Raw genomic sequence first — 21,301 nt, forward strand, 5'->3', positions numbered from 1 at the left:
CTCCGCTCCTAGCTGGGGGCCTTCTCGCGGGCCTCTGGCAGGTCCTCGCTGCGTGACCCTCCCCAGGTCCCGGCCCCTTTGAAACCCGAGGCTTGCGTGACTCCTGGGGCTCTGCCCCCACCCGCAGACTTTGCCCCGGCGTCCACCGTGGGATCACCAGGGGACGCAGCTGTAGCCCTCCCCTCGCCTCCCCGCAGGCCCCCGTCCCCACTCCCGCCCACCCACCTAAGGAGGCCAAACTTTTTTTCTTAAAACATTTTTACTTCTTTCAACCCAGAAACATCACAATCTAAGCGGACGAGAGGGCAGGGGAAGAGACGAGGGCATGGGGGTAGGGGCTTAGATCTGCGCTGGCTGAGGCCGAGCCGGGAAGCCCTCTCCCCGGTTTGGCGTCCTCTACCCCACCGCTGCGGGAGGGCGTGTGGGTGTTGAGGGGGCGCCCTCAGGGGCACTTCCGCTCCACGCACTGCTTCCCTCCCTCCTCATATTCCTGCTTGGAGATCCACATCTGTTGGAAAGTGCCCTGGGGACGGGGGACGACAGAGGCCACCATCAGCGCGGCCTCGGGGCGGAGGGTCGGGGGAACTGGACGCACCTCCGCACCTTCCACTAGTGCAAGCCCAGCCCCTCGGAAACCCTCCTCCCGCCCTCCGACCCCGCCTCTCCAGCCCAATCCCTTCCGCAGCGACCGCCCCAAGCCTCCCAGCCCTCTTTCATATTCCGTGCGAATACCCCTGCTCCTGTCGTTTAATCCTGACGTTGATTCATTCATTCAACAAGTAATTATTGCACACTGTCTGCCCTGGGCCACGCACTGGGCTAGAGCTGAGTAGGGGAGCTAACAGCCTCAGGCCAGCCGACCTGCCCCCCTTCCCCTCCCCCAATTCCTCCTCCTATCACTCCATCAGGGAGTCTCCGCATTCCCAAGAAGAATCTTTCCTTCACCCTCACCATTCCTGCACCACTTAACTTCTGGATGTAGTTTTCTTCATTCTGCCGGCCACCCCTCACGCTGAGCCTTGCCCCCGAGGGTATCGCGCTGGGCGTCCCAAACTCTTCCTTCTCTTTGATGGTTGCTCAATCTCTGCCTGAAAGCTAGTGCCTGTGTCCCTGGTACTACTGTCCCTGTTTCTCTCCTTTCCCGAACCAGCTCATCCACTCCTGGGACTTCTGCTTGTGCTCCAAAACCCTATTCCTCCCTCGATTTACCATTGCCAATGCTTGGAACTGAACACTAGACCCAAATACTCAACTGTCTTTAAACACCTCCTTCTGAGTCTCTTAAGACCTCAAATTCAGCATGTCTGTGACTGAGTTCCCCCAGAGCTGGCCCAAACCTTCTTCAGTGGCCTTTCTCATTTTCTATACTAGTGCTGGTGAATGTAGTGGCTATTGAGCACTGTGGCTATTGGGCACTTGAAATATGGCTAGTCCAAAATTTTTTTAAAAGATTTTATTTATTTATTAGAGAGAGAGAGAGAGAGAGAGAGAGGCAGAGACATAGGCAGAGGGAGAAGCAGGCTCCATGCAGGGAGCCTGATGTGGGACTCGATCCCAGGACTCCAGGATCATGCCCTGAGCTGAAGGCAGATGCTTAACCAATGAGCCACCCAGGCATCCCATGGCTAGTCAAATTGAGATGTGCTCTACAGTTATAAAATACACAATGGATACTGAAGACTAAATCCAGGAAAGAGAATGTAAAACATCTCATTTTTATATTGATCACACATTGAAATATCTTGAATATAATGAATTAAATAAAGTATGTTCTTTTCTTTTTAAGATTTTATTTTTAAGTAGGGGCATCTGGCTGACTCCGTTTTTAAGTAACCTCTACACCCACCATGGGGCTCGAACTCACAACCTCTAGATCAAGAGTCACACACTCGGAGTGCCTGGGTGGCTCAGTTGGTTAAGCATCTGCCTTCAGCTCGGGTCATGAACCCAGGGTCCTGGGATGGAGCCCCACATCAGGTTCCCCTCTGCCTCTGTTGCTCCCCCTGCTCCTGCTCTCTCCCTGGCTATCTCTCTCAAATAAATAAAATCTTAAAAAAAAAAAAAAAAAAAAAGAGTCATATGCTTTACTGACTGAGCCAGCCAGGCAACCCAAATAAGATATATTTTTTAAGCTTAACTTTCACCAGATTCTTGGGGCTCTTTTAAAATATGCCTACTAGAAAATTTCAAGTTATATATGTGGCTCCTCATATTAAATTCCTGTTGGACACAGCTGCCAGGAGCTAGCATCCTGGGCATCATCCTAGACTCCTTCTAACTTTTCACATCCAGATGCTGCCCACATTGTGTCATGAGCTCCCAGTTCTACAGCCTGATACCCACTCCCCTGTCAAACTCCAGTCACAGTGGAGGCCACTGTTCAAGCCACTCTCCACTCTGTGGCCCCATTGAGCTTCTTAAACTTGGGTCTGACAGCATCTGCCCATTGCCTTTGGTCTCCCTGCCTCTCCCCATGGCCCAAGCATCCTCTCTCCTTCTTTGCCTCAAGGGTTCTTACTCAGTCTTCCATCTTCAGCTTGAATGCTCCTTAGAGCCCCTGAAACTAGATCAGGCCCTCCCTTCAAGGAACACTTGCACATTTTGAGATGACTTCCTGCTTAATGGGCTCAGCAGCTGGTCTGTGCTGCCTCCTGAAGCAGGGACCATGTCAGGCACCCAGGGTGGGGGGCCACAGTAACTGGATGGATGAATTCACACTGTCAGCCTCCTGTATTTCTGACCCCTGTTTCTGTCTCCTTGGGGGCTGCCCCTCTAGGAGATGACCTTCTTGCTCTGTCATGGTCCCATTGTCCTGTCTGTGTGGCTGACACCCATGAGATATAGTTTGCATCTCCAGCTCCCTGCTCAGCATCTTGCCTGTGTCCCACAGCAGGTCCAGAGAGGACTCACCACCTATTGCTCCAGAACCAGCCTGCCTGTCTCCTCTATCTGCCTCCTGCCCACCACCCCATCCTCACTGCTTTCACTCTGTGACTCTAGGACAATGGAAAGAGCCTCTTCCCAAGGTGCCCTTGTGTCTGGCTCATACTCTGATCTCCAAAGACTCATTCTGGACATAGTCTTCCCAAACATGCCTGTGACTGTCACATTGCTTCTTTGCCCCAAACTTCCAGTGTCTCTCTTCTGCTAAGTATAGTGGGTGCCTCGTCCATAGCCTCAACTTCCACTAATCTCTCCAGCTTCCTGTCCTTCTGCTCCCTGATTTGTCCTGATGGAGCATTCACCCTTCTGGGAGCCTACTCTTTCTCAAAAATAAAAGTTTGTTGAATGAATGAATAAGGAGGCGGACAAGGGGATGGGATGTCTGGGTCTGCCTGGTTCCCACAGTCAGTGCGAGGCCAGGCCCCTTCCTCTCACCAGTGAGGCCAAGATGGAGCCCCCAATCCAGGGGCTGAACTTGCGCTCCATGGTGCTGTTGCTGGCGATGAGCTTCAGCCGCATGCTCTGGGGGGAAAGAGGGGCTGGGGGAAGCAGACACCTGGGTTCTGGGAAGGGAGAGGGCTAGAAGTGGGGAAGACTGGGAAGCCGCAGGGGGAGGGGTCTGCTCTGGTGGCCAGAACACTTGCTGTTGAGGAAGGAGGAAGGACTGGGTCCTGGAGATCTAAGCCAGGACAGGAATCCAGGACCCTGTTGGGGGAGGGCTCCTACCGGTGGGGTCTTCTGGGAAAGCTCCCGATTGAGCCTGTCAGTGAAGCCCTGGAGCAGGGTATTTCCACCGGTGACAATGACACTGCCATACAAGCCCTGAGTGCAGAGAGGAGTGTGCCTTCAGGGCACAGCCCCTCCCTGTCTCCCCACTACTTTTGGGCCCCTGGGCCCAGACACAGGCTTGGGCCTCACCGGGCGAATGTCGATGTCACACATGCCTATGCTGGTGGTCACCACGTGGCCCACACCCAACATGGTGTTCCCCGACAGGCCCTGCCAAGAAAGGTGATCTGGGTTTTGGGCCTCTGCCCTCTCTCCCCAGACCCCAGTGATCCTTCCCAGCCTCCCTCACACCCAACGTTGGCATCCAGGGAATCCAACCAGTCCCCACCTCAATACCCTCCACCCACCCAACCTTGACATTGGAGGGATCGAACAGGCCCTCGGGAATGCGGAGCCGTTCAGCACCATAGTCTGTGTTGTAGCCATTGGGCATCTCATAGTGTACCGTGGGCATCTGCGCAGCCACCCTGCCCAGGAAAAAGAGACTCTGCCTGGGGGTGCTCACAGGGGACCAGAGGTACCCTCTGAATCCCAGGCCTGCCCCCTGTCCCATCCCTCAGCCATGGGCTCACTTACTGCTCATCATAGGGAGAGTCTGAGACCTGTAGCACAGAGGCCTGGAAGTCCTGGATCACCTCCTGGGGACCCAGGGACACGGTGAGCAGTGAGGGCCTGGTGTCCCTCCTCAGCACCCCCAAGCCACCCCTGCAGGGCCTCTCTGTCCCTTCCCCTCTACTCATGGCAGGGGAGCAGGAGCTGGGAGGGATAGGGGTTGTTTCAGGGGACCGTCTCCTCACATTGCACATGTAGTTATGCCAGGACTTGGAAACCTGGGGGAGCTTCTCCTTCTTCTTCCAGTTTGGAGGGGCGCCCTCCCGTACAGGTTCCTGGGGGCACAAAGCCTATGAGCATCCTTCCCACTCCACTCCTGCCCAGCCCACCCTGACCACACCCATGCTCCTGCAGCTAACAGGCACTGAGTTCTTTGCTCTGCTGCCCACAAAAGGTGTTCCTCCTCCTTCTCTCTCAAAGGAGAGAGAATGGGGAGAGCCTGTCCCCATGTTTGCCACTCATGCAACAGGTACAGCTGATCTGAAAGGCCTAGGCTGGAGAAAGCTGAGGGCATGGGGGATACAGTGGGAGACGAGAACCTTAAAGAAGTAGCCTGTCCTGAGCCACATTCCATGTGGGAGTCCAGGGCGGACCCTTTCAGTGTCTCAACACTCACAGCTGCCGTATATGCTGTAATTCCACTTCACAGGGGAAGGAACTGAGGTTCGGAAAGCTTTGATCTGCTCTAGGTCACACAGCTCTTACATGGCAGAGGCAGACCTTGAACCTGGGTCTGCCGCACTGGCCCTCATACCTCCTGTTACCAGCTAGCTGTATGACCTTGGCCATGTCCTTCAGCCTGTCCAATCTCTGATGCTTTGATTATAACTTAAGGAACTGGACTCAGGGTCCTCTGGGGGCTCTGACACTCCTCTCTCTGATATCTAGTGGGTCAGTGGGTCAACTGTCATAGGGTAAGTGCCCCAGGCTCCCCAAAGACACCACCTTGGCAGCAATCATGTAAGGTGGAATGATGTCAATGGCCATTTCCTGGAAGAGCTCCCGGCACTGCATGGAGATGAAGTCCCCTGCTAGGGGCGACTTGACAATGCCTGGAAAGGGAGGGGGTGTCAGGGCCAGGTCCTCCCCAAGGAGTCCCCGACCCCTGTTGAGGCCCCACCTTGCTGTAGGACGTAGCCATCATGTACTGGGATGGCGGTGGTATGGGTGGCCCCACTGTCCAGCACTAGGCCCGTGGAACGTCCGTTTGCAAAGCTGGTGTGGGACGGGTAGGTCAAAGAGACAGCAGCAGCAAGTGAAGGGACTGGGACTCAGGTCTGCCCTGGTCACTCTCTGATCTCCTGGTCCAGTCCATTCACACTCTGCAAATCTCTCATTCTGGTTTATGACCCATCACAGGACAAAGGTTCCTGAGACTCCTGTCACTTCTTCCCTGTCTGAATCACAACTTTTCCCTCTTTTTCTTTCTTCTGAGCTCCCAGTTTCTCTTTAATCTTGGTTCAGTGTTCTGTGGGCTCCTTGAAATGAGGGGCCATATTGCCCCAGTGCCTAGCACAGGGGTCAACATAAGGTAGATCCTTAAAAAAATGAATGCTGATTGTTATATATTCTTCCTTGTTCTCTTCAGTTGCAGCCCCTGCTGTCTATGGTCCAACTCTCCCTCCTTTCCTCCCTCTTTGTCTCTCTCTCTGTTCAGTCTTATCCAAGGAATAGGAAAGAACTGCTGATCTGGCCACCCCAGGGTCAAAGGCATTTAGTGTACAGGGGCCCCTCTGCACTAATGGAGCACAGGGTGGGTGTCTGCCCATCCAGGACACTAATCTCCACAGAATCAGGTCCAGCCTCCAGCTTGACACACCACATAAACCCCACCCTGGCCCTCCACCCAGCCAGAGCAGCTCAAGCCAGAGGATACGCAGTAAGTACAGCTGTCTTGCATAAGAAGAAGGCAGGAATGTTGTATTGCTCGAACATCAGCTCTGTCAGCTTCTCCCGCTTGGCCCGTGTGTTCCACTGGGGAGAAAGTGCAGGAGGGGAGGATTCAAAAAAGGAGAGGCCCAGACACACACACACACACACACACATACACAGAAGACTTGGACTGGGGACAGAGGTCAGGTCTCTAGATCCACATATAACTCTAGAATGTGAGAAGTACAAAGAATTTTAAAGATTATAATCCAAACCCTGAAGTAAACCAAACTCAGAGAGGGAGAGTGACTTGACCAAGTTCACACACAAAGCCCTTGGTAGAGCTTGGTAGAGTTATAGTCTCTTGACTTCTGGCCCACTGTTCTTTACTGTATAATTCTATCAGCCTCCGGTTTATCCCTCTTCCCCATTTAAGTCATCTCAAAGGCATGAAAGCTGGGAAGAGGGTTTCTAGTAGAAATTGTGGATTGAATACAAACATCCAGTTTTATCCCCTTCCAAGATCCCAGGAAAAGTATAATAAAGGGGCAATTTAAAAAAGACATAAATCCATGGCACCTGGCTGGCTCAGTCAGTACAGCATGAAACTCCTAATCTTGGAGTTGTGAGTTTGAGCCCCATTTTGGGCATAGAGGTTACTCTAAAAAGGGGGGCACCAGGGTGGTGCAGTTGGTTAAGTGCCTGACTCTTGGTTTCGGCTCATGTTGTGATATCATGGTTGTGAGATCGAGCCCCTCATCAGGCTCTGCACTCAGCTCAGAGTCTGCTTGAGATTCTCTCTCCCTTCCCCTTTTCCTCCTCCTGCTCATGCTCTGTCTCTCTAAAATAAATAAATAAATAAATCTCTAAAAAAAAAACCAAAAGACCTAAAGCCACAAAAGCCAACCACCCACGAGAAGATGCTTAACATTGTTGGCCACCATGAGGGATATGCAATTTGAAATCACGAGATACCACTTCATACCCACTAGAGTGTTAATAATAATTAAGAAAAAAATGGATATAGAGGGATCCCTGGGTGGCGCAGCGGTTTGGCGCCTGCCTTTGGCCCAGGGCGCGATCCTGGAGACCCAGGATCGAATCCCACATCAGGCTCCCGGTGCATGGAGCCTGCTTCTCCCTCTGCCTGTGTCTCTCTCTCTCTCTCTCTCTCTGTGACTATCATAAATAAGTAAAAATTAAAAAAAAAAATTTAAAAAAAAAATGGATATAGAGAAACTGAAACACTTGTACATTGCCATTGGGGAGGTGAAATGGTTCAGCCACTGTGGAAAACAATCAGCAGTTCCTCAAAAAGTTAAACATAGAATTACCATATGACCCAGCAATTCCACTCCTACTTATGTATCCAAAAGAACTGAAAACAGGTACTGAAATAAATCCATATACACAACTGTTCATAGCAGCACTATCCACAATAGCCACAGATGGAAACAACCCAGAAGTCCATGAATGGATTAATTGGAAAAACAAATTGTGGTGTGGTATATCCATGCAATGGAATGTTACTCACCATGAAACAGAATAAAATACTGATATATGCTACCGCATGGATGAACCTTGAAACTATTATGCTAAGTGAAAGAATACAGACATGAGAGGTCACATGTTGTATGATACCATTTATAAGAAAGATCCAGAATAGATACATTGATTGAGACAGAAAACAAATTGATGGTTGGTTGCCAAGGGCAAGGAGAGTAGGGAGAAACTGGTTAATGAAAACATATTTTCTTTTGGGCTGATGAAAATGTTGGGAGGTAGAAAAAGATGAGGGCTACACAACATTATGAATGTGTTTCATGGCATAGAACTGTTGACATCAAAAAAGTTAATTTTATGTTATGTGAATTTTACCTCAAAAAAAGAAGAGACAGATACCCTCAAGGATTGGGAATAATAAGGAAGGAGAAAACAGAAACATAGTTTTGAAGGTTGAAAATCAGATAGTTTAAAAAAAAAAAGAAAAAAGATAGTTGAGTGGTAACTGGCTTAACAGATTCAACACTGACTCCTAAGCTGGTAGTGGGAAAAAGCCAGGAAATTGCAGAATCCTCAGAGGGTTTGGGAATTGGTAGTTTTGAGTACCTCTGGCAGGTAAGGTTAAGGGAAAGCTAAAATAAGATTATTTAAAGTTCTTCAAGTAACAGCTCCCAAAACTCTCTCCCCAGTTCCATGTCACTGGGTTATTACTCACTCCAGCCTCCACAGAAGACTGAAAGTTTAATTCCCTAGACAGAGTAAAACTGAGGGTCTCTGGACCGATGGGATACTTGACACAGGAGTAAAGAAGACACTATATTTAAAACAGGAGAAGACGGAGATCCCTGGGTGGCTCAGCGGTTTAGCGCCTGCCTTCAGCCCAGGGCATGATCTTGGAGACCCGGGATCGAGTCCCGCGTCGGGCTCCTTGCATGGAGCCTGCTTCTCCCTCTGCCTGTGTCTCTGCTTCTCTCTCTCTGTGTCTCTCATGAATAAATAAATAAAATCTTAAAAAAAAAAAAACAGGAGAAGAAAGTGATTCCATGTATATTAAATGGTGAGAATCTCAGCCCTATTGCTTCACTTGGCTCCCCGAAAGGGGGTCGCTAGGCCTATCTGTAGGGTACAAGTCTTCCCTGTGGGTTACATGAGATCTAAAGCTGCCAACTATAAAGACTCCTAACTCTGGGAAACGAACTAGGGGTGGTAGAAGGGGAGGAGGGGTGGGTGGGGGTGAGTGGGTGATGGGCGCTGAGGGGGTAATTGACGGGATGAGCACTGGGTGTTATTCTGTATGTTGGCAAATTGAACACCAATAAAAAAATAAAAAATAAATTTATTATATAAAAAAATAAAGCTGCCAACTATCAGAGGCTGCCTAACAATCATCCCAGGCAGGTCATCATATAGCAACATCCTCTATCACCACAGTCAATGAGTGCCTTGTCCCACACAGCTTCCAATCAGTATCTTAGTCCACCACTTGCAAACACAGGCAGACAACCAAAGATTTCTCAGAAATCTGAGAAAAGCCTCAAAATGAGATAGAGGGGCACTTGGGTGGCTCAGTGGTTAAGTATCTGCCTTTGGCTCAGGTCATGATCCTGGGGTCCTGGGATCAAGCCCCACATTGGGGAGCCTGCTTCTCCCTTTGCCTATGTCTCTGCCTCTCTTTCTGTGTCTCTCATGAATAAATCTTTTTTAAAAAGCAAGACATAGGGCCTCCCAACACCAAAAGAAGAAAAAGGGCATGGGGAAAAAATTGGAAGAACAGAGATTGTGCAGGGAAATGAAAACTTTGGAAAAACAAAACTAATCATATTCTGAGTGAGATAATAGATGATATTGCACCCATTAAGAATTGGATGTTCTAAAAGGTAACATTCATGGAACAAAAAAGAGCTCTAGGAAATTGAAAATACAGGAGCAGAAATGAAAAACCCAATAGAAGGGTTGAAAATAAAGTTGAGGGACACCTGGGTGGCTCAGCAGTTGAGTGTCTGCCTTGGCTCAGGGCATGATCCCAGGGTCCTGGGATCAAGTCCCACATTGGGCTCCCTGCAGGGAGCCTGCTTCTCCCTCTGCCTGTGTCTCTGCCTCTCTCTCTGCGTCTCAGATGAATAAATTAAATTAAATTAAATTAAATTAAATTAAATGGGGTATAGCCAGCCTGCAGCTGGTGTTCAGCCACTGGGAGATCATTCCCAGCGACCCCTTCTGGGTGCCGACCACCGAGGAAGAAGAGGAAGAATACTTGAACTTTGGGGAAAAGGCTGATTCTGAGAACCAGGCCCGGAAGTACATGAACGCCGTGCGCAAGCAGAAGGGTCTTTACGTGGAAGAGAAGATAGTGGAGCATGCAGAAAAGCAGAGAACCCTCAGCAAAAATAAGTAGCTACTCTACTGGAAGGTTCTCTTCTTTTTTTTTTTTTTTTTTAATTTTTTTTTTTTTTTTTTTTTATCCATTTATGATAGTCACAGAGAGAGAGAGAGAGAGGCGCAGAGACACCGGCAGAGGGAGAAGCAGGCTCCATGCACCGGGAGCCCGACGTGGGATTCGATCCCGGGTCTCCAGGATCGCGCCCTGGGCCAAAGGCAGGCGCCAAACCGCTGCGCCACCCAGGGATCCCTGGAAGGTTCTCTTCTTTATAGTAAATGTAAAAGCATCACCCAGGGTTTGATCCTGGAAACACTTCTTTATGCTGCATTCTCTCTGTGCATCTACTTTCAATAAAGTTGGTCCTTATGAATATTAAAAAAAAATAAATTTAAAAAAATTTTTTTAAAAAGAAAAATAAATTTGAGGGATTATCTTGGAAATTAGAGGAAAAGAGGAAAAGAAGGAAAACATAAGAAAAAAGATAAGAAAAGGAGAGGATCAGTTCAGGAGGTGCAAAATCCAAATAATATTTTCCAAAAGAGAGAACAGATAAATAGTGAGAGAAATAAATTATCAAATAAGTAATTTAAAATACTTAATTGAATAATGACTGATTTTTCTTCACAGAATTGGAAGACATAGGTTTCCAGATTGAAGGAATATCAATTTGAGTGTCTAAAGCAATGGATGAAAATTAAGCAATACGATATTGAAAAATTATATAACACTGAGGACAAAGTGCAAATTCTATAAGCTTTCACAAAGAAAAACATTATACCGAAAGATCAGGAATTAGATAGCTCTGCTTTCTTGATGGCAACAGTAGATGCTGGAAGACAATGGAAAAGTACCTTCAAGATTTCCTTTTTTTTAAACTTTTTTTTAATTTTTATTTATTTATGATAGTCACAGAGAGAGAGAGAGAGAGAGAGAGAGAGAGAGAGAGAGAGGCAGAGGGAGAAGCAGGCTCCATGCACCGGGAGCCCGATGTGGGACTCGATCCCGGGTCTCCAGGATCGCGCCCTGGGCCAAAGACAGGCGCCAAACTGCTGCGCCACCCAGGGATCCCAGTACCTTCAAGATTTCCAATCTGGGATGTTATATCTAGCTAAGCTATCAATCAAGGTCAGGCATGCAAGGTCCTAACATTTTTTACCTCTCATGACCTTTATAAGGCAGTTACTGGAGGATGTGCTCTATGAAAACAAGGGAGTACATCAAGAAAAGGAGTAATGAGATTCAAGAAACAGGACTTCTATTACGGGAGAGACGTGAGGGGATGCCCTAAGATGATGGTGAAGGGAGATGTCAGGATGATAGCTATGTCTTTTGTATAGAAGGCAACAAGTCCAAAGTGGAGCAATTAGTGGGTTTTTGGAGAGATTTCTTCAAAAAGACCAAATTGATAGAATATCTAATGGAGCTAATGTTTGAGAAAGGATATAGATAACATAAGCAGATAAATAATAGCAGATGAATAACTTAGGGTCATATCATTAAATAAATAGAAAGCTAAGCAAAATAAAAATCAGTGCAATTTTCAGTTCTATGTAAAGGAGCTGTGCAGGAAAGGAAAAGTGACCAGAGTTTATTGCCTGCCTGAGGCTTGATTACCATATATAAACACAAGAATGTAAATACTGAATAATAATTTTTTTAGAAATCTAAAATACAACTATACTTAAAGGTGAGGAATGAGGGAAGTGTGTGGTGTGGGCTGGAGGAGGAAAGAGAGCTCAATGTTTCTTTTTTTCTTTCTTTCTTTTTTTAGAGGAGAGTGTGTACAAGGAGAAGGAGGGGGAATGGGAGGGGGAGGGAGAGAATCTCAAGCAGATTCCCATGGAGCATGGAGCCCCATGCAGGGCTCAATCTCATGACCCTAAGATCACAGCCTGAGCCAAAATGAAGAGTCCCAACATTCAACTGACTGAGACACTCAGATACCCCTCAATATTTATTTTCTACAGTGGGAAATAAATCCCTAAAACTATAAAATCCACAAGCAGCATTTGAATGGGATATTTAGAGATATAGAATAATATGACAAAACTTCTCTAAATGAAAAGCAGTTGCCTCTGGAAAAGTGGAATGGAAGGAAGAGGATATGAATGGCCGTTTTTTCTTTAACATATTTTCTAAATCAAAGTGGTTATGTGCATATATAACATTGACAAAAATTTTAAGTTAAAAAGTCCAAAAGGACTTTGGTGGGGGGGGGGGGGAGAAACAGCAGTGGATAAGGCTGAATGGGCAAAAGATATGAATGGATAAAACAGGAGGATGGAGAGGGATAAAGACTAAACCAGGGAGGAAAAAAAAAAAGTGCTTGAAGATGGTGGAGTTGGAAGAAAAGTCTGAAAAGTTAAGTGGAGTGATCAATGGCAGATGCTTTCAGAAGGGAGAAGTGAAAAAAAAAAAAAAAAAAAGAAGGGAGAAGTGAATGGCAGAAAGGAGGTAGGGAGCACCTGGGGCTGGACTAGGGTTTGGGTGAGGCACTTACCGGGGCCTCAGACATGAGCACTGGATGCAGGTTGGGCTCGGACTTGACGTGTTTACTGTAGGTGTGATCCAGGATGGCGCGGAAGCATTCCCAGTCCTCAACTGGAGCCAGGAGGCCAGCGTGGAGAGATGAAGGTGGGCCGGCAGGGGTCCAGGGACAGAAAGCAAAGGAAGGAGGGATGCCAAGTCCAGGGGAGGGGAAGTGAGATCAGTTCTAGCAGAAATCCCCCCTTCCTGGGAATCTGTTGGGCCCCTGGGCTGGGAACCAGTCAGCTGTGGGAAGCTGTGAGGGAATTCCTGGGATGTGGGCAATTGCAAGATAGACTCCGTAAGTGTGGGGTGATATGTCCTGGGTTGTGGTGAGTGGGATCCTGGTCTGTGGTGGGAGACAGTGGGTGGGGGCTCCTTACTCATGCCATTCTTGAGGGGCGACATGACCTCTGCTCCATCCCGAGGCACATGCAGGGCGTTGGTGTCGATGTGGAAGATCTTCCCTTTCTTCTCTTTCTCCCCCTCCAGCTCCAGCCCGCCCCCCTCCTCCGCGGCCAGCAGCCCCACCGTGGTGGGGAAGTCAGCCTGGAGGGGGCATGGGCAGGAAGAGGGATCAACCTCTTGCCCCTATCCAGACCCATAGCAAGGCCCTCAGCCCGCCCCTGGGTTTACTCCCACATTCCCGCTCTGCAGAGCTTCTCTCTGTGTTGTGAGAACCCTGGGTCACTGGGAAGCCTGGAGGGGAGTCCGAGGCCCTAGGACTTGGGGATGGGGCTGGAAGGCTCACCTTGGGGCAGTCCTCCCCAGCGTACCCAGCGCGGACTGAGAAGGAGCCAATGTCAAAGACCAGCGCCCCCACCTCATCTGTGTGGGGAGACAGGTGTGTGAGGGGACCTCTCCCAAACTCTCTCCCCCTGGATAGCTCGGAGAGGAGGTCAAGGCAGAGCCAGTCTCGCCACCTTCAACGCTTGCCGGGGCAAGTAGGAGCTCGGCCTGAAGTCCGGGGTCCTGGGAGTGGGGATCAAGCCTCCCCAGAGTCCCTTCTTGCCCAGTGGCCTTATTCAGGCCACTCTCCTTGCCGGGAAAGAAGGGGCCAGGGGGCCGGGAGGAGGTGAGTTGGATGGTGGAGAGTGACCCCAGTGCGCGCAAACGACCGACCTGGGAGGACCAAGGTAGGAGTGGCGCAGGACCCAAACCCAGGGCTGGACCCGTTCGAGCGCCGGGGTGACAGGCCCTAGGGTGCCCAGAGCTTAGGTCGCGCGGGTTCGGGGTGCAGGGCTGCCGGTGAGGCCGCAGCAGGCTGGGTAGCCTGAAGCCCGAGGCTAGCTCACCTCCGCCGTAGACGCCCCCGCTCATAATGCCCTCTTAGCGCTGCTCACGGCCCGTGGGCGGCGACGGGATCAGCACCGAGGCGGCCGGACAGCTCCCGGGATCCCGGGCGGGGCGGGGCGCTCAGTAGCCAATCAGGAGGCCGGATCCCCCGCCCCCAATGACGCCGTGGATTGGCTGCAAGGCGAGACAATAACCGGACCCGGGGCTGCTGCTTTAAAGGGGCAGACACCGCAACTTTAAGATTGTGGGGAGGATAGCAAGGACTTCGAGATCGATTCTAACAGATAGCCAGGTAGAGAGCAGACGTACACAAGAGATGGAAACCTTGTCCATTTGGAGACCAGGACGCCTCAGGACGTCTCACGGGGCCCCTGCTCTCTTACTTTTTTTAAATGGGGTCGAGAAAAGGGCACCATAGTCCTGGAGAGTCGTCCATTCTCTGGCTCCTGATCAAGGTTCTGCCATACCCAAGTCTGAATGAAATCACCGGGCGAAGGAGGGAAAGGAAGAAGGGAAGGAGGAGAGAGGTACAGGAGGGGGCGTGTCTCCATCTTCTCCCTGTTTCTTTCTATCCTTGTCTTTCTAGTGCCCCCTTTTCCTCTCCCGTCCCCGGTGCCTGGGCCCTATACATATACACGTGTACCCGTGCTCAGCTAACCCATCTTCAGCTCCCTTTCCCCATCTATCTCTCCCCAGCTGTTTTCCTGGCCTGACACCACCTCCACAGCAATTTTAATAGCAAAGGTGAAGGAGCAGCTCCGACAGCTTGGCTTAGCTGAGCGACTCTTATGTGAGCATGTGTGTAGATGTGTGCCTATATGTATGCGTTTATGCGTGTCAGGATGTGTGCATGTGCATATGCATGTCTGTATATGCATGTGAATGTTTGTTTTGAGGGCACTCTTACCTATTTGCTGAGTGTGAGGGAAGCATTAAAACCATGGATAGCGGGTTTTGGCACACACACGAAAGAAAAGGAAAGAAAGAAAGAAAAAGAAGAGGAAAGGGAAAGGGAAAGGAAAAAAAGACCATGGATGGCACAGGAAGAGGATACCTTGTGACAACCAATGCCCCAGAAGTTTCTCTGCTCACCAGATGCCCGCTCTGAAAGAGACTAAGGTGGCTCATTGATCACCCACTGGCAAGAGTGGCATTTCACATGCCCAATGTTGTTTGGGAGTCCAGGCCTAGAACCTCAGACTGGAGGCATCCAGGCTTAAGTGGGAGAGGTGAGCTGTAGGGGAGAGAGCTGACTCAGTGCTGGGAAACTGAAATATTTCTGTGTTAGTCATTGGCCTCTATAAATTGAGACCTAGATGACTGGATGAGTCCCTTGACCTCTTGACACCTGCATTTATCTTACAAAATTGTTATTACTGTTATTATTATTGTTGTTGCTGAGGTGAGGATTACAGGAACACTGGAGTAGAAAGTGATTCTATTCGTGGCCTGTACCTCTCCTTTTGTTGACATTTAATGAAGTTGCTTCACTTCCCCTACAAATTCACCTTGTCAGTTCCCTCTCTTAACCCAGTCCAGAGACTGCCTCAAGTCAGGAGAAATATTATTGATCATAGATCCAGCCCCTCAATTTATTTTTTTAAAGATTTTATTTACTTATTCCTGAGAGACACAGAGAGAGGGAGGCAGAGACACAGGCAGAGGGAGAAGCAGGCTCCATGCAGGGAGCCCGATGTGGGACTCGATCCTGGGACTCCAGGATCACGCCCCAGGCTGAAGGCAAGTGCCAAACCACTGAACCACCCAGGGATCCCCTAGCACCTCAATTTTACAGAGGTTTCCCCAGATGGAGGCAGGTCCCTGTCTTGGGTCAGACAACCCACTCTTGGCAGAGCCAGGACTAGAACTCACATTTCTCATCAGCCAGTTTAGAAATGACCTTATTTCACAACACTTCTGTGTCCCAGTCCAAGATTCATTGTCCCTATCTGTAGGACGGCTGGTAGTGAGGAATCAATCTGATGCCAGAATCAAGTGCCTGGCTAAGAGCTGGGCACACAGGAACTATTCAGTAAACACTGGCCCTAAGAATGTTCTTGGGGAGTTTTTGAGGCTTTACTATTATTATTCATAAATTAGAAATCTGTAATACTGTAATGAGAACTGAATTTTCCTCTCATGGTTTTTCCTCTATAGCTGGCTGACTACACGACTGGACTTGATTTACCTTCCAGTCAACTGTGGCCAATTTTCATTTGTCATTCTTTTGTATTATGATTCTATTGTATTATGTAAGGTAAAAGGTTATTAATATATTTCACTATCCATTCGTTGATTCAGCAAACGTCTTTGTGCAAGACATGGGAATACTGAGATGGATAAGATATATTCTTGCCCTCAAGGGGTTTTGCTGTAGTGGGGAGCTTAGGCATGCACGAAAGTGGCAAGAAATGGGGGCCCAGAGGAAGGAGGGGCCGCGTGTCTCCAGGAGTCCAGGAAGGCTTCTAGAAGTGAAGTTTGAGCTGAATTGTGAAGGATGAATAGTTCACTGGTGAACAAGGTAGGAAAGGTCTTTCACACAAAGAATAGCACATGCAAAGTTCTAGAGACATGATCATTTCTGGCATATGTGGAGTTAGGAGCTTAGTCTTGAAAGAGAGTTGCACAAGAGCTGCTGGCAGAGATCAGAGTCAGGGGGAAATGACAGTGGAAAAGTAGCCAAAGACCAACTTGTTCATAACTAAATCCTATTTTTATTTAGCAAACACAAAACATCCAGTGCCTAGATGTAAAGCATTTTAAGTGATTTACAAATGTTAAGTACTCTAGTCCTTATAATGATCTGATTATTATCCACATTTTGTAGGGGAAACAGACATGGAGAGATTAAGTGACTTGCCCAAGGTCACTCAGCTGGTAAATGACACAGCTGAGATTTCAGCTGTGGCCTGTGAAAAGTATTCTCTGGAGAAAATGTTGCCTTGCTTCTACTCTTTTCATAAATGTTTTCTAGATACCTGATGGACATTAGGAATAAAATGGCTCATAAAACTTGATGTAACTCGGGGCACCTGAGTGGCTCTGTCGGGTGGGCATCTGCCTTTGGCTCGGGTCATGATCCCAGGGTCCTGAGTTTGAGCCTCACGTCGGGCTCCCTGCTTGGCACGAAGTCTGCTTCTCCCTCTCCCTCTGCCTGCCACTCTCCTTACTTGTGCATGCTCTCTCTCTCTGTCAAATAAATAAATAGGGGTGCCTGGGTGGCTCAGCGGTTGAGGATCTGCCTTTGGCTCAGGGGTTGATCCCCAAGTCTCGGGATCGAGTCCTACATCGGGCTTCCTGCATGGAACCTGCTTCTCCCTCTGCCTGTGTCTCTGCCTCTCTGTGTGTCTATCATCAATAAATAAATGGAATCTTAAAAACAAACAAACAAATAAATAAGTAAATAAATAAATAAATAAAATCTACCCCCCCAAAAAAAAAAAAAAAAACCCAACTTGATATGACTCTCCTAGGGTTGAATGTCTATCCTAGAAGATGGAGGGTTAAATCATTAATTTAAGAAAATCACCTGGAGGTTCACACATTTCAGCCTACACTAGGTTGGCCAAACCTGAACATCTGGTAATGATGTTGAAGGTGGTAGGGCCAGGACCCTCTGCCCCCCACACCTTGGAAATGATTTGGCATCTTGTGAGGGTCTGTTCCTTCCGTGGTTGGCTCTTCCCCAGTTCCCTGCCAGATACATCAAGTGTCTTGGCTTCACAGGGAGCCCCTCTCTAGTGAAGGTGGCAAGTGCCCAGAAATAAACAGTCCAGTAAAGGCCGCAGTAGGAATGGAGCCAACATTGCAGTGGGGCACAAACAACAGTGTGGTCAGGGAGGCAGTATTTAAACTAAACTGAACTGAATTTTCCCAGATGACAAGGAAGTAGGATTGGACTTGGGGAGTGGAAGGCATTCAAAGAGGGGACAAGACCCAGACTGTGCATCATGAAGTGTGGCCCTTCTCACGGAACCAATGGGGAACTCTTACATCATTTTGAACAACAGTTATATGATCTAATTTGCATTTCAGAAAGATATGTCTGGAAGCTGTTTGGTAGATGAATAGAGAGGAACTATCTTAGAGGCCAGAATATAGACTAGGGCTAGGGTAACAGCATTTAGCATATGGTAGAAGGGATGGATTTAAGCAATATACAAGAGGTAGCATTGACAGGATGTATCCACCAGTGACACAGATTGCTAGTCTTACATCAATGGTTATCTCCCTTCTTTCTTTATTAATAACATTTTAGCTGGGCATATGGCTAGAGACTACATTTCCCCAGCCATTTTTTGCAACTGGCCAACCTCTGAGCAGAAGTTATTGTTGTAAAAAAAAAAAAAAAAGGAAGTTATTGTTGTCCTTAAACAAGAAAGAACTTGTGCTTTCCACCCCATCCCCCTTCCCAATGGATGATTCAGGTATGATTGTGGAAAGCTGCTTGGGCCACAGTATACAGAGAGATGGAAGCTAGGTGTTGAGGATGGCAGAGATGCCCCCACAGTCCTAGAGGATGTTTTAAATTTGTCTCTTAAGCCATTGAATTTGTGGGACTCTTTGTTATAGTAGCTTGGCCTATACCCTAATTAGCTGACCATCTTTGGATATGGGGAATGAAGGCACAAGAAGCCCCTGGATGGATGGCAATGCTGTTAACTGGGCCAAGAGATTCAGAGAAAGGGTAAGGTTAGGCAGGGTGGGGTGGGGTAGAAGAGGATTAATTTAGTTTTGAATGTGTTGAATGTGACATGTCTGTGATCAGTGGTGCATAATAAATGTTTTAACAATCAGCTCTTGGGGCAGCCCCGGTGGCCCAGCGGTTTAGCGCCGCCTTCAGCTGGGGACATGATCCTGGAGACCCGGGGATTGAGTCCCTCATCAGGCTCTCTGCGTGGAGCCTGCTTCTCCCTCTGCCTGTGTCTCTGCCTCTCTCTCTCTCTGTGCCTCTCATGAGTAAATAAAAATAAAAAAATAAAATCTTTAAAAAACAAAACAAAACAATCAGCTCTTCTGCGAGCATCCAGATGAAGATATTCAGGCTGTGGTTGGACATACACCAAGTCTACACCTGGGGGGAGACATCTGGGCTGGACATGGAGATTTGAAAGATATGGGCAATTAGGGGATAGTCACAGTAATGGAGGAAGTGACCAGTGAGAAAAAGAGGCTGAAGCTGGGATCCTGGGAGAAACAATGTTTACAGATGCCTGGAAGAGAAAGGGAGGACCAAGGAGAAGTCTGAGAAAGAAGAGTCAGAAGGAGGAGGAAGTATATCCCATGACCCATGGGAGCCAGGTTCTCCACATGTTCTCCAGGGATCCTGCCTTCTCAGAGAAATCGGTCATCCATTGGCCATCCCCTACCTCTGTATCCTTCACCTCCCCCAACTCCCATCCTTCCCATTACCATCTAAACAAGCTCCAGTAGCTCCTATCAAAACCCAAATACCTTGATTTCAAATTCTCCTCTCAACATATGTAGCCCCACCTTTCTATCTCCTACCTCCTCCAAATCAAGATTCCCAGAGTTTTGGCCACTTTGGTTGTCCCCATTGCCTCATTTTTTTACTTACCCTCAGCCCACTGCAAGCAAACTTGCATTCACTGCAAGTGCTCTTGACAAAGTCACCACTGGCTTCCTCGTTAATCTCATGCACACTTCCCAGCCCTGTCTTGCTTCATCTCTCTGCAGCATTCAACACAGTTTACCATTCCCTTGTTGGAACATTCTTTTCTTTTGGGCTCCAGAACTCCATATTCTCCTGATTTTCCTGTTAGCTCTCTGGCTTCTCCTTTGGCAGCTTGTTCTCCTCTCCCTGACCTCTAATGTTGGAGTTCCTCAGGGCTTGGTCTTGGGCCATCTTGTCTTTTCCCTGAGTCTCTTTATGACTTCATCTGCTCTAAAACGCCACTCATTCCCAAGGCTTTATTCCAACTCCTGCTCTTCTGTGGAGCCCCAGACCTGGTTTGACAGCCACTTTCTGAACATTCTTCTTTGCACTTCTCTGAGGCGCTACAAACCTAACATGTCCTCAATTTAAAAATTTTTGATCTTCCTCCCCAAATGTGTTCCCCTCCCAAATGTTCTGCTTTTAGCAAATGTCACATTTCAAGCCACCAGCACCAATGGTCATTTCAATGATCATCTACCATCTGTCTCCTCTGTACAATGTAAACTCTCTGTAGGCAGAGGAAGGATGCACCCTTTCATGGTTGTATCCTCAAGGCCTAGGACAGTGCCTCATGCATCAGAGACTGAATATTTGGTGAATGTGTCAAGACAAAGAAGCGTATTTGCCAAAAGTGAGAGGAAAAGTGAAGCCAAAAGTGAGAGGAGGCAGTGTCAGATGCCCTACGGAGATTAATAAAATTGGGTTCTAGTCCTAAGCTGCCAGTTTTCTAAGTGACTTTTGGGAAGTCACTTTGCCCATCTGTAGATTGACAGGAAATTGAAGTGAATTATCCATTAAGGTCCCTTCCAAATTCTAGGTGACATCTATCACCTCCTACAAATATATCATTGAATTAGTAAGTGCACATCAACGGGATTTGTGCATAAAGAAGAATGTGACTGTTTTCTTACATTCTTAAAAATATTGTGCTTTGAAAGCTTCTTCCAGTGTCTTTAATGGAGGCCACAAGAAGTCAGTTTTAATACTTTCACTTTTAAATTCAATGAGGACTCAGTGAAGACTCTTCATTGAGGTGAACTTTGAAAATGCTTTGCTTCCAAAGCATTTTCACAATCCAATGTGACTTGCAGGGCAGGCGACAGTCAACACTCATTTTACAGGTGTGGAAGCTAAGGCCTGGGCTTACATTCTCATTCCTTTACAGGGATGGTGCTCGGGAGCGTTCCTCAAGAGGCTAGTGTACTGATATGACTGCACAGTTAGGTCGCTAAGGCTGCCTCGTTCGTATCTCAACTCTGGAGTCCTAGGAGTCTGCTTCCACTGCAACAAAATGGGGACAATGCTAGTCCTGAAACGCACAACACTGTCGTGAGGATTAGATTAAGTATGGAACTCAATAAATATGAGTTATCACAGTGTCACGCAGCCCCGTGGAGTTTCACAAAAGCCCAGCGGGCAACGCCGGGGAACTTCCCGGGCACGACACTTCTCACCGTTCCCAGGTTCAGGGGCCCGCATCATTCCTCGGGGGCTCTCAGAAGAGCAGCTCTCCCCCTCGGCCGCGTCAGAGTCGCCGGCCGGGTCCCGTGCGGGTCTCCATCTGCCGGGCTCAGTCCCAGGCCGGTGGAGGGGCGTGGTCTCACTGGGGCAGGGGCGTGCCGAACCCAGAACTGGGGCGTCGAGCTCCCGAACCCCGTCTGGAGCCGCCCAATCCGGGAGGGTAGGTCACGTGACCAGCGAGC

At 48.4% G+C, this 21,301-nt stretch overlaps 1 protein-coding gene and 1 long non-coding RNA gene across 3 annotated transcripts; one reads left to right on the forward strand and one right to left on the reverse strand.

Annotated features, from left to right (window-relative positions):
* Positions 1 to 240: 240 nt before the first annotated feature.
* On the reverse strand, positions 241 to 20,385 carry ACTL6B (actin like 6B). 2 transcript variants are annotated; one of them, XR_012035895.1, is made up of 15 exons: positions 19,500 to 20,385; positions 13,921 to 14,394; positions 13,377 to 13,453; positions 13,009 to 13,174; positions 12,600 to 12,700; positions 6,221 to 6,318; positions 5,465 to 5,559; positions 5,290 to 5,396; positions 4,530 to 4,619; positions 4,309 to 4,370; positions 4,085 to 4,199; positions 3,862 to 3,942; positions 3,670 to 3,765; positions 3,379 to 3,482; positions 241 to 523 (listed from the first exon to the last, which is right to left on the reverse strand). XR_012035895.1 is itself a non-coding variant. In XM_072837274.1 (15 exons), the coding sequence occupies exons 2-15, from the start codon at positions 13,943 to 13,945 to the stop codon at positions 443 to 445; spliced, it is 1,281 nt and encodes a 426-aa protein (XP_072693375.1). In that variant the 5' UTR covers positions 13,946 to 14,394; positions 19,500 to 20,381; the 3' UTR covers positions 241 to 442. The 2 variants fall into 2 exon arrangements, 1 of the variants encoding a protein (XP_072693375.1); XM_072837274.1 differs by having other exon boundaries at positions 3,379 to 3,465; positions 19,500 to 20,381.
* On the forward strand, positions 13,994 to 20,977 carry LOC140638996 (uncharacterized). Its single transcript, XR_012035897.1, has 2 exons — positions 13,994 to 14,448; positions 20,764 to 20,977. It is a non-coding gene; the product is annotated as an uncharacterized lncRNA (long non-coding RNA).
* Positions 20,978 to 21,301: the final 324 nt, after the last annotated feature.

Source organism: Canis lupus, chromosome 8, assembly GCF_048164855.1.
Source record: "Canis lupus baileyi chromosome 8, mCanLup2.hap1, whole genome shotgun sequence".
NCBI lineage: Eukaryota > Metazoa > Chordata > Mammalia > Carnivora > Canidae > Canis > Canis lupus.

Coding starts and splice junctions, on each gene's coding strand:
- ACTL6B (XM_072837274.1), bottom strand. CDS start 13,945: ATGAGCGGGGGCGTCTACGGCGGAG. Junction 5,560..6,220: donor AAGACAGCTGTACTTACTGC/GTATCCTCTGGC, acceptor GTCCCACACCAG/CTTTGCAAACGGACGTTCCA. Junction 4,371..4,529: donor GGCATAACTACATGTGCAAT/GTGAGGAGACGG, acceptor CTGGGTCCCCAG/GAGGTGATCCAGGACTTCCA.